Source organism: Ursus americanus, chromosome 29 (genome assembly GCF_024610735.1).
Source record: "Ursus americanus isolate L20-20 chromosome 29, mUrsAme1.1.p, whole genome shotgun sequence".
In the NCBI taxonomy this organism is placed as follows: Eukaryota; Metazoa; Chordata; class Mammalia; order Carnivora; family Ursidae; genus Ursus; species Ursus americanus.
In genome coordinates this window covers 31,367,767-31,380,843 of record NC_142155.1, presented here as the reverse complement: position 1 = coordinate 31,380,843, position 13,077 = coordinate 31,367,767, and the positions used below count along the sequence as shown (strand labels likewise).

At 38.3% G+C, this 13,077-nt stretch overlaps 1 protein-coding gene across 4 annotated transcripts in view; it reads right to left on the bottom strand.

The window, feature by feature from the left end:
* SUPT3H (SPT3 homolog, SAGA and STAGA complex component) overlaps positions 1–13,077 on the bottom strand; it is a 533,155-nt gene that overhangs the window by 114,402 nt on the left and 405,676 nt on the right. For all 4 annotated transcript variants that reach the window (XM_045801650.2, XM_087857062.1, XM_087857064.1 and 1 more), the window contains exons 7-10: positions 12,761–12,836; positions 7,453–7,565; positions 6,139–6,246; positions 2,004–2,171 (exon numbers count right to left, since the gene is read on the bottom strand). In XM_045801650.2, the coding sequence (XP_045657606.1) occupies positions 2,004–2,171; positions 6,139–6,246; positions 7,453–7,565; positions 12,761–12,836 (465 nt within the window). The remainder of the gene's footprint in view (positions 1–2,003; positions 2,172–6,138; positions 6,247–7,452; positions 7,566–12,760; positions 12,837–13,077) is intronic.

Below are 13,077 nucleotides of genomic sequence, written 5' to 3'. Positions count from 1 at the left end.
CGGGCCAAGCTGCACTATAACAAATGCTAAAATCAAATTTAGTAGAGCAAAATAGGAAAGTAATACCAGAAGGAAGTCTGAGCATAAAAAAGAGAGAGAAAGACACAGAGAGAGAGAAAGAGAGAAATGAAGAACAGTGGGGATGGTAAATGTTAGTCTATTTTTTCTCTTGGTTTCATCGAAATACATCTGATTGCTTAAGGCATAATAGTATTATGGTTTACAACACATGAAGATGTAAGATGTATAACAACTATAGCATAAAGGGAGGACAAGAGTAAAGTACATCAGTCTTATAAATATAAGAGTCTCACATTTTATGTAAGTAGTGCAATAACTCCAAATACACTGAAAATTTAAGGATATATTGCAATCCTTAGCATAACCACTGAAAAAATGATGCAAAAAGGTATCACTAAGAAATGGGTAGATGAATTAATATGAATTTCTTAAAGAATACACAACCTAAAATACGACAAGAAAGAAAAACTGAGAATCAAAAATAGAACAAGCAGAAAACAAATAGCAAAATAGTTGAACTATATCCAACCACATCAATAAATACATTAAATTTCAAGGAAATGCAAACTCAAAGTATAATGAATCACTGTTAAATATCCATTAGAATGGTTAAAAATAAAAACAACGATAACACCAAGAGTTGACGAACACGTGAAGCAAAGGGAACTCTCCCATATTGCAGGTGGAAGTATAAAATGACACAAACATCTTTTGGGGAAAAAAAAGGCTTGGAGTTTCTTTAAAAACCAAACACACACATACTCTATGACTCAGTAATTTCATTCCTAGCTATTTACCTAAGAGAAACGAAGGCATTTGCCCATGAAGACTTGTACAATAATACTCACATGTTTACTCATGGTACCTCAAAAACTGGAAACGGCCCAGGTGTCCACCAAAATGAGAATAAATACATTGATATATTCATACAACGGCACATTACTCAGCAATAAAGAGGAATAAATGACACTTCTACTGAAAAACAAATTTCAAAAACATCCTGAGTGAAAGGAATTTCACTCAAAAGAGCACACATACTACATTTTCTTTATATGATTTCTAGGACAGAAAAAACTAATCTATGATGAAAAAATCAGGACAATGATTGCCTCTCTGTGGTGGCAGGAACTAACTGGGAAGAGGCATGCAGGAACCTCCTGAATTGATGATGTTTTATATCTTGCGAAGGGTTGAGGAAACAACAGGTTTGTATGTTTGTCAATACTCGTCAAATGGCATACGTAACAACTGACTGGTTCACTGTGTATAAATTTTACCTTAAAAAAAAGAATCATAAACAAATTGTACATAATGAAGTATCAAGCCACGAAATGTACTAACATCTGTGCTTACTTTGCAATGTAGCAAAAAAAAAAAAAAGATGAACTGACAGATGGACAAAACAATAATTAGATGCATCGATATAATAAGTGTAAATACACATAAATAATACAGTAAATGTAGTACAGTGTTCACTGTAGAATCTGGGCGGCAGATATATGTGTTACGTCTATAATTCTCTCAATATTTTTGTATGTTTGAAAAATTTTTTAAATGAAATATTAGAAATAAATCAATATCTTCCTTTATCCAGAAGAAAGCTATTAAAAAAGTCTGAGTAGGGGCGCCTGGGTGGTGCAGCTGTTAAGCATCTGCCTTTGGCTCAGGGCGTAATCCCGGCGTTATGGGATCGAGCCCCACATCGGGCTCCTCCGCTATGAGCCTGCTTCTTCCTCTCCCACTCCCCCTGCTTGTGTTCCCTCTCTCGCTGGCTGTCTCTCTCTCTCTGTCAAATAAATAAAATCTTAAAAAAAAAAAAAGTCTGAGTAGAAGTCATTAAGTATGGTTAAGCATAAATTGGCTGTTTCTAAAAATCTGAATTATGAGAAAAACAGAGCACATTTTCCGTATGTCTGAAGCAAACTCAACAACTTTATCCACTCTGCACAGGAAAAAAGAAAAACAAAATCCTTATCGCTGACCTTTTTTCTTTTCCTTTGCTTAGTTTTCGCTGAGTCTTGTCCAGCACTCCCGTTCCCTAGCGATCCTGAGGTGGATTTCCCTGAGTGCTGTGAGCCAGACGACGGGGCTGTCGGTGTGGGAGGCGGCGTGTTCTCAGGGGACTCCGGGTAGGACTTCATGCAAGACCCCTGCCCAAAGAGATGTGCCTTTGAAATCAAGTGACCAGGACTTCTACTAACATTCAATTGTGCTTACTATCTCCTGAATTCAATACTTCTTGAAGCTTACAAATATCAAAACACCATTTATTATCCAGTCCACAGAAATGATGCCTCATCTTGCCCCCATTGGTCTCAATATGCTAATTTTTAATCTGTCTAATCATTTAGATAAAATCAGGATTTCTCAGATGCAGCCTCCAAAACTTCTGCTGATTTTGCAAGATACAGAGATTTCTACCTACAAGTTTTGTTAGCATGTCTGACTGATATGTCTCAAAAGGCACCTCCGAACTCCCCCCCCCCCAAAGTGGACGCCATCCGGACAGTACTTGTATCAGCGTGACCAGCCTTCTACCAGTGACTCCTGCTCAGCTCCAGAGGGTCACTGTGGAAACCTCCAGCCCCTTCCATTTTTAGTTCCTTCCTTCTTTCATAATATCTCTCGTTTCTACCTGGTTTCTTTGGCTATGACTGCAAGTCTATTCTCTTCCACGTGGATGCACTTCAAATATTTGAGGACTGTTACCTTTCTCAGCCTCTTTTCTTTTATAGGTCAAACTGCCTCAAATTCCTTCAACCACTTAGTATGAGACATGCTTTCAGGTTCCTTCACCCTCTCATTATTCTCCTTTAGACATTCTCTACTGAGTCAATGTCTATCCTCTAGGATGGTGCCTAAACACCAAACAAGACAAAAAAGGGTTTCTTATCAGTAACATCACAATATTGGCTCCTAAGCAATTTACAGGCCAATAAAAGTCTGTAAGTCTTTTTCATATACGGTATTATTAAGCTACATTTTCCTTATCCTACCAACTATACTAAACCATACTGCTAGCCTACACTTCTCTGTAATGTGTTTGTATTTAAAAAATTATGCTAAACTTTGTAAAATGTTTGGTTGAAACACACATATGGGTTTCAAAAGTATATCTGTTGTTCTGTTGAGATCTGTATTATTTATTTAAAGTTAAAAATGAACAAGTTTAAGGGAAGCTAGTGAAGAATGTACTGGAACTCTGTACTATCTTTGCAATGGCTCTGTAAATGTAAAAATTATTTTAAAATAAGAAATTAAAAAAAATATTTCTTTGATTTGCCTGCCTAGGAACATTACCAAACGAGAAGGAATAAGCCTAATTAGGCATGAGTTATTTTTAGGAAAAACAAGGTAACTCCTAGGGATCACTGCTTCCTGTGCATAAACCATATATTAGAAAAAAAATTTAAATTAACTTCAATTGGGGCACCTGGGTGGTGTAGTTGGTTAAGCGTATGACTCTTGGTTTGGCTCAGTTAGTGATCTCAGGGTCCTGGGATTGAGCCCCGCTTTGGGCTCCATGCCTAGTGTGGAGTCTGCTTGGGATTCTTTCTTTCCCTTTCCCTCTGCCCCTTCCCCTATGTGTTCTCACTCTCTTTCTCTGTCTGAAATAAATAAATAAATCTTTAACAAAAATTAACTTCAATTAATATCACACCTGCCAATCTGAGAACGCAAGCTTAATGAGCTTGGTTCCACATACGTTTAGTACTCAAAAATAACAGTCATTAAAAGAGAATGTATTGTGTATTAACTCTATGCCTTGAGAGCTTTCCGTTCCAATCCGTTGTATGTAGCACCTTCCTTCGAATCTTCTTAAAACACCCATTTGAACTCATCACACTTTAGCAGCCAAGAAACCTTCAACTCTTCCTTAACTCTAAGAGCCTAAGGCTCAGTTTTCTAACCTGACTTCCTCCTCCTCAATGAATCCTTTGCTTGAATATTTTAATCAGAGTTTTATTTCTCCCTCACAGCTATGCCTAAGCTGCCTCTGAAGCCTAGAGCTTTCTCCCCACTTTTACCATCTCATCAAAGTCCTATCTTCCCTCAACATCAGCCTCCTCTCTCAAGTTCTTTGCAGTCAAGGCTTGTTTTTATGTCTGTACTTCCGGTCTACGCCACTCATTTGGAAATATATGCTATCTTAAATTGTGTGCCTTTTTGTTCGTTATTTCCTTGTTTGTTTTACAGAATGTTTTATCTCCCTGAATACAGATCATACCAGTCTTTGGAGACCCCCTTTGTACCCAGTTTGGTAAAGCCCTTAAAGCAGGCCCTTGATGTTGGTTGCTGGTTTGTAATGCTGATGAGTAAGATTCCTACTTTAGAGCGGCCATTCTGTGTTTCGTCAGGTAATAAAGGGCAGGAAGATTTCCAGGCCCTCTGAATGTGCATTTTGACCACCAGTCGCACAGGAGGAGGGGTGTCTGGGAGGCCAGGGAAACGCTTGAGGCTTTACTAACATATTTAGTCGGGATGCTTTCCGACACTCCTGCTCCCGCCTCCCAGAGAGCCCGGGAAGCCCAGCACACACAGGCCATTTTTCTTAACTGCTGGGTAGCTGGGAGCAGCAGCTGTGGTTGCTGAGCGGTTGCCCAGGGCGGCTTGGCCACCCTGGAGAACCAAGAAAGAAGGGAAATAAAGAGTTTTCCTAGCCGTGCAAGCAATCCCTTGAATGTTAAGGGAAAACTAGGCTTGTTATGTTCACTGTAAATTTCTTCAATTAGAAATGTTACAACAAATTTGTCTGATGTTAATGAAAAGCATACTTATACACATATTCATAAAGTGAACATGTACCAAAGATATTTTTAAAGGGTGTTCTTTGACATCGTAATTTGGGTTTGTAACATAAAGAAAACAAAGTGTTTAATCAACTGGGTAAGCTTTAGGGACTTTTAAAGTATGATGACTGATAATGATGTATGATCTTTTCTAAGGAAAAAAAAATGGATTTTTAACGGGCATAAACATTTTAATTTCTACTTAGATTCCAAGCCGATCTGATTCTCCAAGGGGCACAAAAAGATGTCAAACTTTTGGCCTGAAATCAAATATGGTGGTGTATATCTTTATATATTTTCTAAGTTTCCTAGAGCAGAGATACTTAAACTTGGGGTCCACAGGGTGCACAGATGGCTTAGATCCATTGAATGATTTGGGAGGGTCTCTGAATACCCTGAAATTGTATGCAAAATTTGTGAATGTGCTTATGGAGATAGGATTTATAGTTTTTGTCAGATTCTCAAAGGGGCTTAGACATTTTCAGGCTATACATTTCACCCAGCTTGATCCAAAGCTCACTTCACAATTACACATGGAGATGTTAAGCTAACCTCCTTGCTGCCTTTTCTCCGGTTATTGGATTGAATTACATGAAATTGCTGCTTATGCCAGGGAAAAGGGTCAAATATCAGCAAATTCATTCAATAGATGATACTACATTTCTAGTCTGGAGGCACATGCTGTTCACAGGGAGTCTTTCTCATACTGTAAGTGGTACGCAGTTATTGCTCAATGCTTTAAAGTTGGCAAGACGACTTTATCTGTCCCCGCCCCCCCCCGCCAGTTGGAGGTCCCAGCAACATAAACACAATCAGAAAGGATGTGATCCTCACTGGATAGGGCCAGTGTGGACACAGAGAATAAATGGAGTCATGGTTCTTTAAATCATGTTTAGAGATGGGTCAATAACCAGGAAATAAAATGATTAATAAATGTCAGGAGTTATTAGGACAAGGATAATAATGATTCTCTGATCTTTGAGGCACAAAGAAATAAAGGGCTATTCTCAACATTGTTCAGTTGCCCGAATCAGCTGTTCACCTCCCAAGGAAATGAGGCGTGCTTTCCAACTACCCCTCTTCCACTGAAGGGCTAGCGAAGCTAAATAAGTTAAGAAATAGGTGAAAAAAAAATTGTATGAAGCGGATTGTTAAAGCCTGGGACATAGTTGGTGCTCAGTAAACATCTGTTTGAATGTTGAGTATGTTAAGGTTCCTCACTGAAGGCTAGACGTTCCTACTTTACCTTTTTCAAGAACTACTAATGGAAACACCAGACATGTGAAAAATCCATAGAGGCGTCAAAGACAGATCTTTTGCTTCTTACCTCAGCAGAGTTGTGATACTGAATGAAGGTTGCAGAAATGGCATGGCTGAAGGGGTCTCCTGCCTTGGTTACCATGTCCTGCCTCACGAGAAGAGCCAGGTCCACTAACTAGAAGATCAGAGTAATGAAAATAAAGTCACATGGCTGGAAATAATCAATCACCAATGTCACCGATGTGGCAAAACTAAAAGCAATACATTCCAAATGTTATTGAAAATACGGCTTGCCTAAAAATCTGTACAGTGGATGTGAGCATATGCTTTCATTGATAAGCAGACCTACCCATGAATATCAACAATATATTCTGACTTTCTAGGGGAACGCTTCTCAAATTTTATTTAATAATCACTAGGGAAGTGTTTTAAAATACAGATTTCTGTGCTCCAGACACCGAGATTCTAATTCGGTAGGTATGCTTTGGGTTACATTTTCAACAAGAAGCAAGCAGAAGCTGATGCTTGTGGACAGGGGACCATGCTTTGAGAAGCTGTCAGAGAGCAGTGATTCTAGACTCGGGTTTTGGCAAGCACTCAGTAGACTGTACATAGCAAGAAAGGTACGTTTCAAGGCTCAAAAATAATCTCTAAACAAGGCAGATGTGTACTGAGAATTCAATGTTGAGAAAAAGTATGCAGGGACTCCATTTCTGGTTAGGATCGAGTTGTAAGCAACAGTCATTTTTAACCTAACATCCGCCAGGGCTGAGGATACAAAGAAACATAACTGAACTAAACCCCAGAAAATGATAAGATTGTCCTAGGATAAAACTCATGGCCGGGGCGCCTGGGTAGCGCAGTCGTTAGGCGGCTGCCTTCGGCTCAGGGCGTGATCCTGGCGTTCCAGGATCGAGTCCCACATCGGGCTCCTCCGCTGGGAGCCTGCTTCTTCCTCTCCCACTCCCCCTGCTTGTGTTCCCTCTCTCGCTGGCTGTCTCTCTCTGTCAAAATAAATAAATAAAATCTTAAAAAAAAAACAAAACAAAACTCATGGCCATTCTCATTCCTGGTACAGTAGCAGGTGGAGGAACTTTGATCACGGACAGGGATAAGAAGAAAGGGGGATGCCTGGGTGGCTCAGGCGGTTAAACATCTGCCTTCAGCTCAAGTCATGATCCCAGGGTCCTGGGATGGAGCCCCACATCAGGCTCCTTGCTCAGCCAGGAGCCTGCTTCTCCCTCTGCCTGCTGCTCCCCCTGCTTGTGCCCTGTTTCTCTCTCTCCCCCCTTTCTCTGACAAATAAATAAATAAAATCTTAAAAAAAAAAAGAAGAAAGCAGTCATGTATGGTCTGCTAATACAGACATTAGCATTCTTACCTGTGCCACGGTTTCATATGCTAAATATGCTAAAATTTCCATTGCCACAACATTGGGTTTTATCTCCATACTGCTGCAGTCCAACCAGTCTCGAAATTTGGAGGCTTTTTTGGCTAGCCATCAAAAAAACAAATATGGAAAATTTAGTTTTTGAAGTTTTTTAATACTGCATATTACTATTACAAAAAGAAAAATACGTCTCTTGAAAATTGCATTTGAAAAATAATGCATAATAAAACGCCATGTTTTTGAAGTTTATTATTAGTGTCGAGATATTTAAGCCCCAAGAAATTTCTTATGCATTGGGTCCTTGATTTTGTATCTGTGTTATCTAATGAGGTATACTAAATGACTTAATATTCAGCACTTCTCACAGTGTCAGAATAAGTTACCACTGGCCATAGCTCATGTTTTAACAATAGTCAGAGGGGTTTCTTGATGTAATCAACTTATTCTTGTGGAAAGAAATTCCTGCAAGAAAGAACCTTTGATGGAGAAAGAACGTACAGAAACTGTATTTGCAATACATTTCCAAATGTGTCTATTACCAGAATAGGTTCAAAGTCCCATATTTAGAATACGATAGAAAAAACTTAGGCCTGCAGTTACGTTTTCCTGCCTACAAAGATGTCCAAATTCCTAAGCCTGGCTCTCAAAAACCTCCAGACTGATTTCAACCTTTCTATTATTGCCTACTGAAATGCCACCTGGCCTTGCGTCTAGCCCTCTCTTTGTTCACCCCTTCTCCTTTCCCTCCATGGAATGCCATCCCACCTCTCTTCCTCATTCACATGAATCCTGCCTGTACCGTGAACTTCCCCACACTACTCATTTACTGAACTCTTGTATCACCAGCTATCCTTTCATGTCTGCTTATAATTTCTCGAACCACATTAGAAACACCATGCATCATGTCTCTCTGCATACGTACCAAGTGCACGTGGAACCTTCTGGTAAATATCTCCAAAATGCCACAGTGCTAAGCAGATTTCTAACCTGATGTAGGGCCTTTATTAGATGTTACTAATCTAACTAGTAATCTACAGGAAAGAGATTGATGGTTAAGATTTTATCATATCTATAACATAATAATCTTAAAAAAAAATCCACTGATTATTCTTCCGGTTAATCTGGTCCCACAGGTCTATTAAAACACTTAACAGTCACTCAAAGCGTGATGTCTCGATCCTTATAGATGTGGTCTTCATGGATTCCATGTACAGAAGACTTTTTTTCCCCAATAAATCACAGAAGACTTGAAGTCTTGCTATGGAAGTGCATGTCCAAAGCTGTCAACTGTGGCAGAATTATGATAATCCCCTTAAAGCTATCTCCCTAAAGTAACCAATCTTCCACAAACTCTCTGACATGCAACATTCCATCTAAGTAGTCAGCTGCATTAGCTCACAAACACTTGTTTAACATCTGTGGAATACTTCTGAAGTCAAAGTTAACAGGCGGCAATTTGGCAAGATCAATAAAATGTACCTTATTCACTTCTCCCTTTGACAGGTTGTTAAGAATGGAGAAACGAAGTATTTTGTGACTATGCTCGAAACGAATTATTTTGAAAGAGAGGGAAGGGATAGTTCTTAGTATTCCATAGGATCTGTCCATTGAAGCAACAGAATTGGTAGCTTCTTCACTAGATGTTAAGCACTGAGAAGGTAGGGAGGAGGACCATGTATCCCCACTGTATCCCCAGCACCTAGAATACAGCCTGGCATCAGCGGTCTCATAATGTATATTTCCAGAAAAAAAAAAATGAATGAATGGACGAATGAAAGACACTTTAATAAAAGGGTAGGGTCTCAACTGTTCTGTAGCAGATAAGGTACACAGAGGGTCCCATAAAACCACTGTGAGTTACTGCTATTCCAGCAACGGGTGACCATTCCCTGAGATAATTCCCTGCCACCTGCAGAAGGCCTGCTTCAGAGACAGAACTTCCCATGGTATTGCTGGGTCTGGAAAAGACGCACAGATACTCCGAGTCATGACAGTTTGCTTCCATTAGATGTGGGGGGGGGGCACCAGAATGAATGGGTTCCTTTACCTTTACTGCTCTTCTCGATATATCAGGAGAAAGTGTAATCATCGAAATCAATCAAAAATTAAAAAAGAATCCTTTTTTTTTTTTTTAAAGATTTTATTTATTTATGTGACAGAGAGACAGCCAGCGAGAGAGGGAGCACAGCAGGGGAGTGGGAGAGGAAGAAGCAGGCTCACAGCGGAGGAGCCCGATGTGGGACTCGATCCCAGAACGCCGGGATCACGCCCTGAGCCGAAGGCAGACGCTTAACGACTGCGCTACCCAGGCGCCCCTAAAAAAGAATCCTTAACAAAGGTCAGAAGTTCCTAAGATTATCAGCCTTCTGACACTATCTGGTTTCTCAGCTTGTGCTGGAATTAAAACAACTTTACATAATCACTTCCTATGGGAAATTTAAGATTAGTTAATTCTCATTCACGTTTTTTTCTTTCTCATCATTGACCGCTACTAAAATCTAAGCTTCTCTCAGTATCCCATTCTCACATCCCTGCACACTCACTATTTCTACCTCATCCCTCTTACCAGTCTTTCCATTCCTGATCCTTCCCTTAGGGCCCTCTGTAATGCTCATTCCACCCTGAAGAACTTCTTCCGCAACTTCAATCTCTTCAAAATTACTGCTATTTGGATTAATTGCAAATAGTCTTTCCCAGAGGGCATGGTTTTCCCTGGAGTCTTTTATAGTACAGGTGCCTTCTTTCTTTCCTTCTGTACATGTTTATTGACCAGTCATTGACTGCCAGCCTGTTCATTTCCCCATACACCAGAGGGCTGGGGGGTCACATCTTCATTCTCTTAGTTTCTCCCACAGGGAAAATACAGGACAAGTGGACAGAAAGTTCCTACCAACAACAGAGGCTAAAAAACAATGGTATCCTGTTTTAACCAATAACTACTAGCCCACAATTTCCTACCCAACTAAACTACCATTTAAGTATGAGGGCAAAAGAAAGCATTTTTAAGACAAAAATGAGTGCTTTAAGCACTTACAGAGCTTTGGGAAAAACAAAATTAGGATGACAAGGCATGTTTACTAATTACCAACTTTAAAACATTTAAGTCAAGGATGCATATTAACAGGATTAAGGACAGCAACTAAGATAACAGAACTAGAATATGTGCTATACAAACTGGCTGAGGAAAAATGGAATGAAGAGAATCCAATTAATCCAACAGAACAATGAAAAGGAGGAAAAGCTAATAAAAAAGGCACAGTAAATTTAAAATACAAAGACAGCATATATAAACCCAATGTAGAAGTAATTAAACACACATAAATTAAAACCATCAACTAAAATACAAAAACACTCTCAGATTGACTAAAAAGAAAATCTATATATTTGATACAAAATCCACATATGAAACAAAAGGCTGAAAGGAAAGGCTTGGAAAAAGATTTACCAATTTTTAACTAAATTTAATCTTTGTGAATACGAATATCAGATTTTAAAAGATGCTAAGGGAAATGACATAAATATAAAAACAAAAGACTGGTGAATTTGATCAGTATCCCAATTCTACAACTTACCTTCAGTTTATAAAGTCATAGATTTGTAAATTTTTAAATGCACTGGTAGTCCCAATCAGTGGATGCTATGATCAAATAGTTAAGAAGATACATACAGCTGGATCGCAATTCCTATATCCTGGTAATTTATCAGAAGGGGAGAAATGAAAAGTGCCTAACATTCTGACCAGTTGTGGGTATTAGTTCTGAATTTGCTGACCCACTTGGATTAAGCATTCCTAACCACAGCATTTTGGCATATGAAACATTCTTCCACTAGGGTTTCATAATGAAGCACCTATGGGCATCATACAAAGAAATATTTTTAAATGCCCACTCCCACTTCTTTAAAAAAAGCAAGCATAACATACTGTTTAAACTATACTTATTTTATATAGAAAAGGAAAGTATTAATTTTTAATTTATTACAGTTTATTACCAAGTTATAAACAAAAAACTGAGTTGTTAAAAATGTGATTTTTTCAAACACAAGATGTATTAGGACACTTCGGTGGCTCTATGCTTTAGTGTGAAAACAGCACTTCTGTTCCTTTAAGTGAATTAAATTTAAAATATGATTTTAAAAAATAGTTCAATAGTACTAAATGTTACTTTATAAACTGGAGATTTATACTTATAAAAGACTTGAATGCCATTTTTAAACCTAAAAATTACAATACAAAAACCTCTCATTTGCTGAAATTGCCATGATCTGAAGTGTCATTTACTTAATGCTTCACAGATGTATGATGCCCAATTGTTAGTCAGACTGTAAAGTATATTTAGTTAGGAAAAAAAGCTTCCAAAACATGTTTTCCTATATTTTACTGACATTTACATGGGGCACTATTTGAAATGTGTCATTTATTTGCACTTTATACTCTATAAATGAAGCTCTCATTTTCTTTTTTCAAATCAAATACATTGTTATTATGACCACAGAACGGTTTTTCTGTTTAAAGACACCATTGTGTCTATAATCCCTCAGACCGGGGTCATGTGCTGCTCTGTCAGATTTTTAACTGGACTTTTCATCACACTTACTCTTTGACCTTTCCCCTGAGAGGCTTAGTCACCATTGAACTGTTGCGGTAAGGATGTTTGCTACACAATTGAGCCCACTATTTATCATGAGCCTTTATGGACTTTTGGTAAGCCTGTGTGCCATGATGGGACAGTACTAATTTTATCACTAGGTTATTAGTGTTACAAGAACACAGACTGATGAATTTGGCTAACACTGAATGTTTGTCACAGTAGGAGGTTACAGACAAAAATGGAAGAGACTATTGATATGCTTGCTTGTGGTAATATGAGTATGCATAAATAAATGGAAAGCTGGCTATTTATTAATATTAGGGGCTTTTAAATGACTGTGCTACTAGAGTCCATTATGGGTCAAGTACAATCAGCAATACTAGTGTCAAGAGGATGAAGAACCTGGAAAATAAAATGAGAATGTTAAAGAAAATGGAATTTTTCAGACTAAAAGTAATGTGAATAATTAATATGGCTGTGTCTTACTGGCACCCTTTAAAACCTCTTTAGACTACTAATTACAAAACAGTAGAGTGGGGTAAAATCTTTTATAGAGTTCCCAACAATGCTGGGGCTGTTTCTAACAGTTGTAACTACATATATGTTAAATTCACCCATTTCTAAGGAATGGAGATTGTGTCATACTTTCATGTATCTGTAACACGTGATCTCTTAAACATATAATGAAGCAAAATTAAACATTTACTTACAGAAACTTAATTGTCGACTTTCACAGAATTCTGCATATTGGGCTGAATCCATAATTCGAGTTTGTCTTTCTGCTCTCTGAAAGATAAAAAGACACACAAACCATGTTTCAGAGCAAGCAGACCATTATCTATGTCTTCTTGGCTAAACTGTAGAATTGAAATTCCATTTTCCTTTCCTGACTTTAAGTAAACAGTTTCGTACTACCATAAATATCATGAAACTTGAAATTAAGATAAGTTAACAGTAGTTTTGCAACTTGTGTCTTTTGGAAGTGAAGTTTAAAATGCCATTTTCTTTTCCTCTGTTATCGTCATTA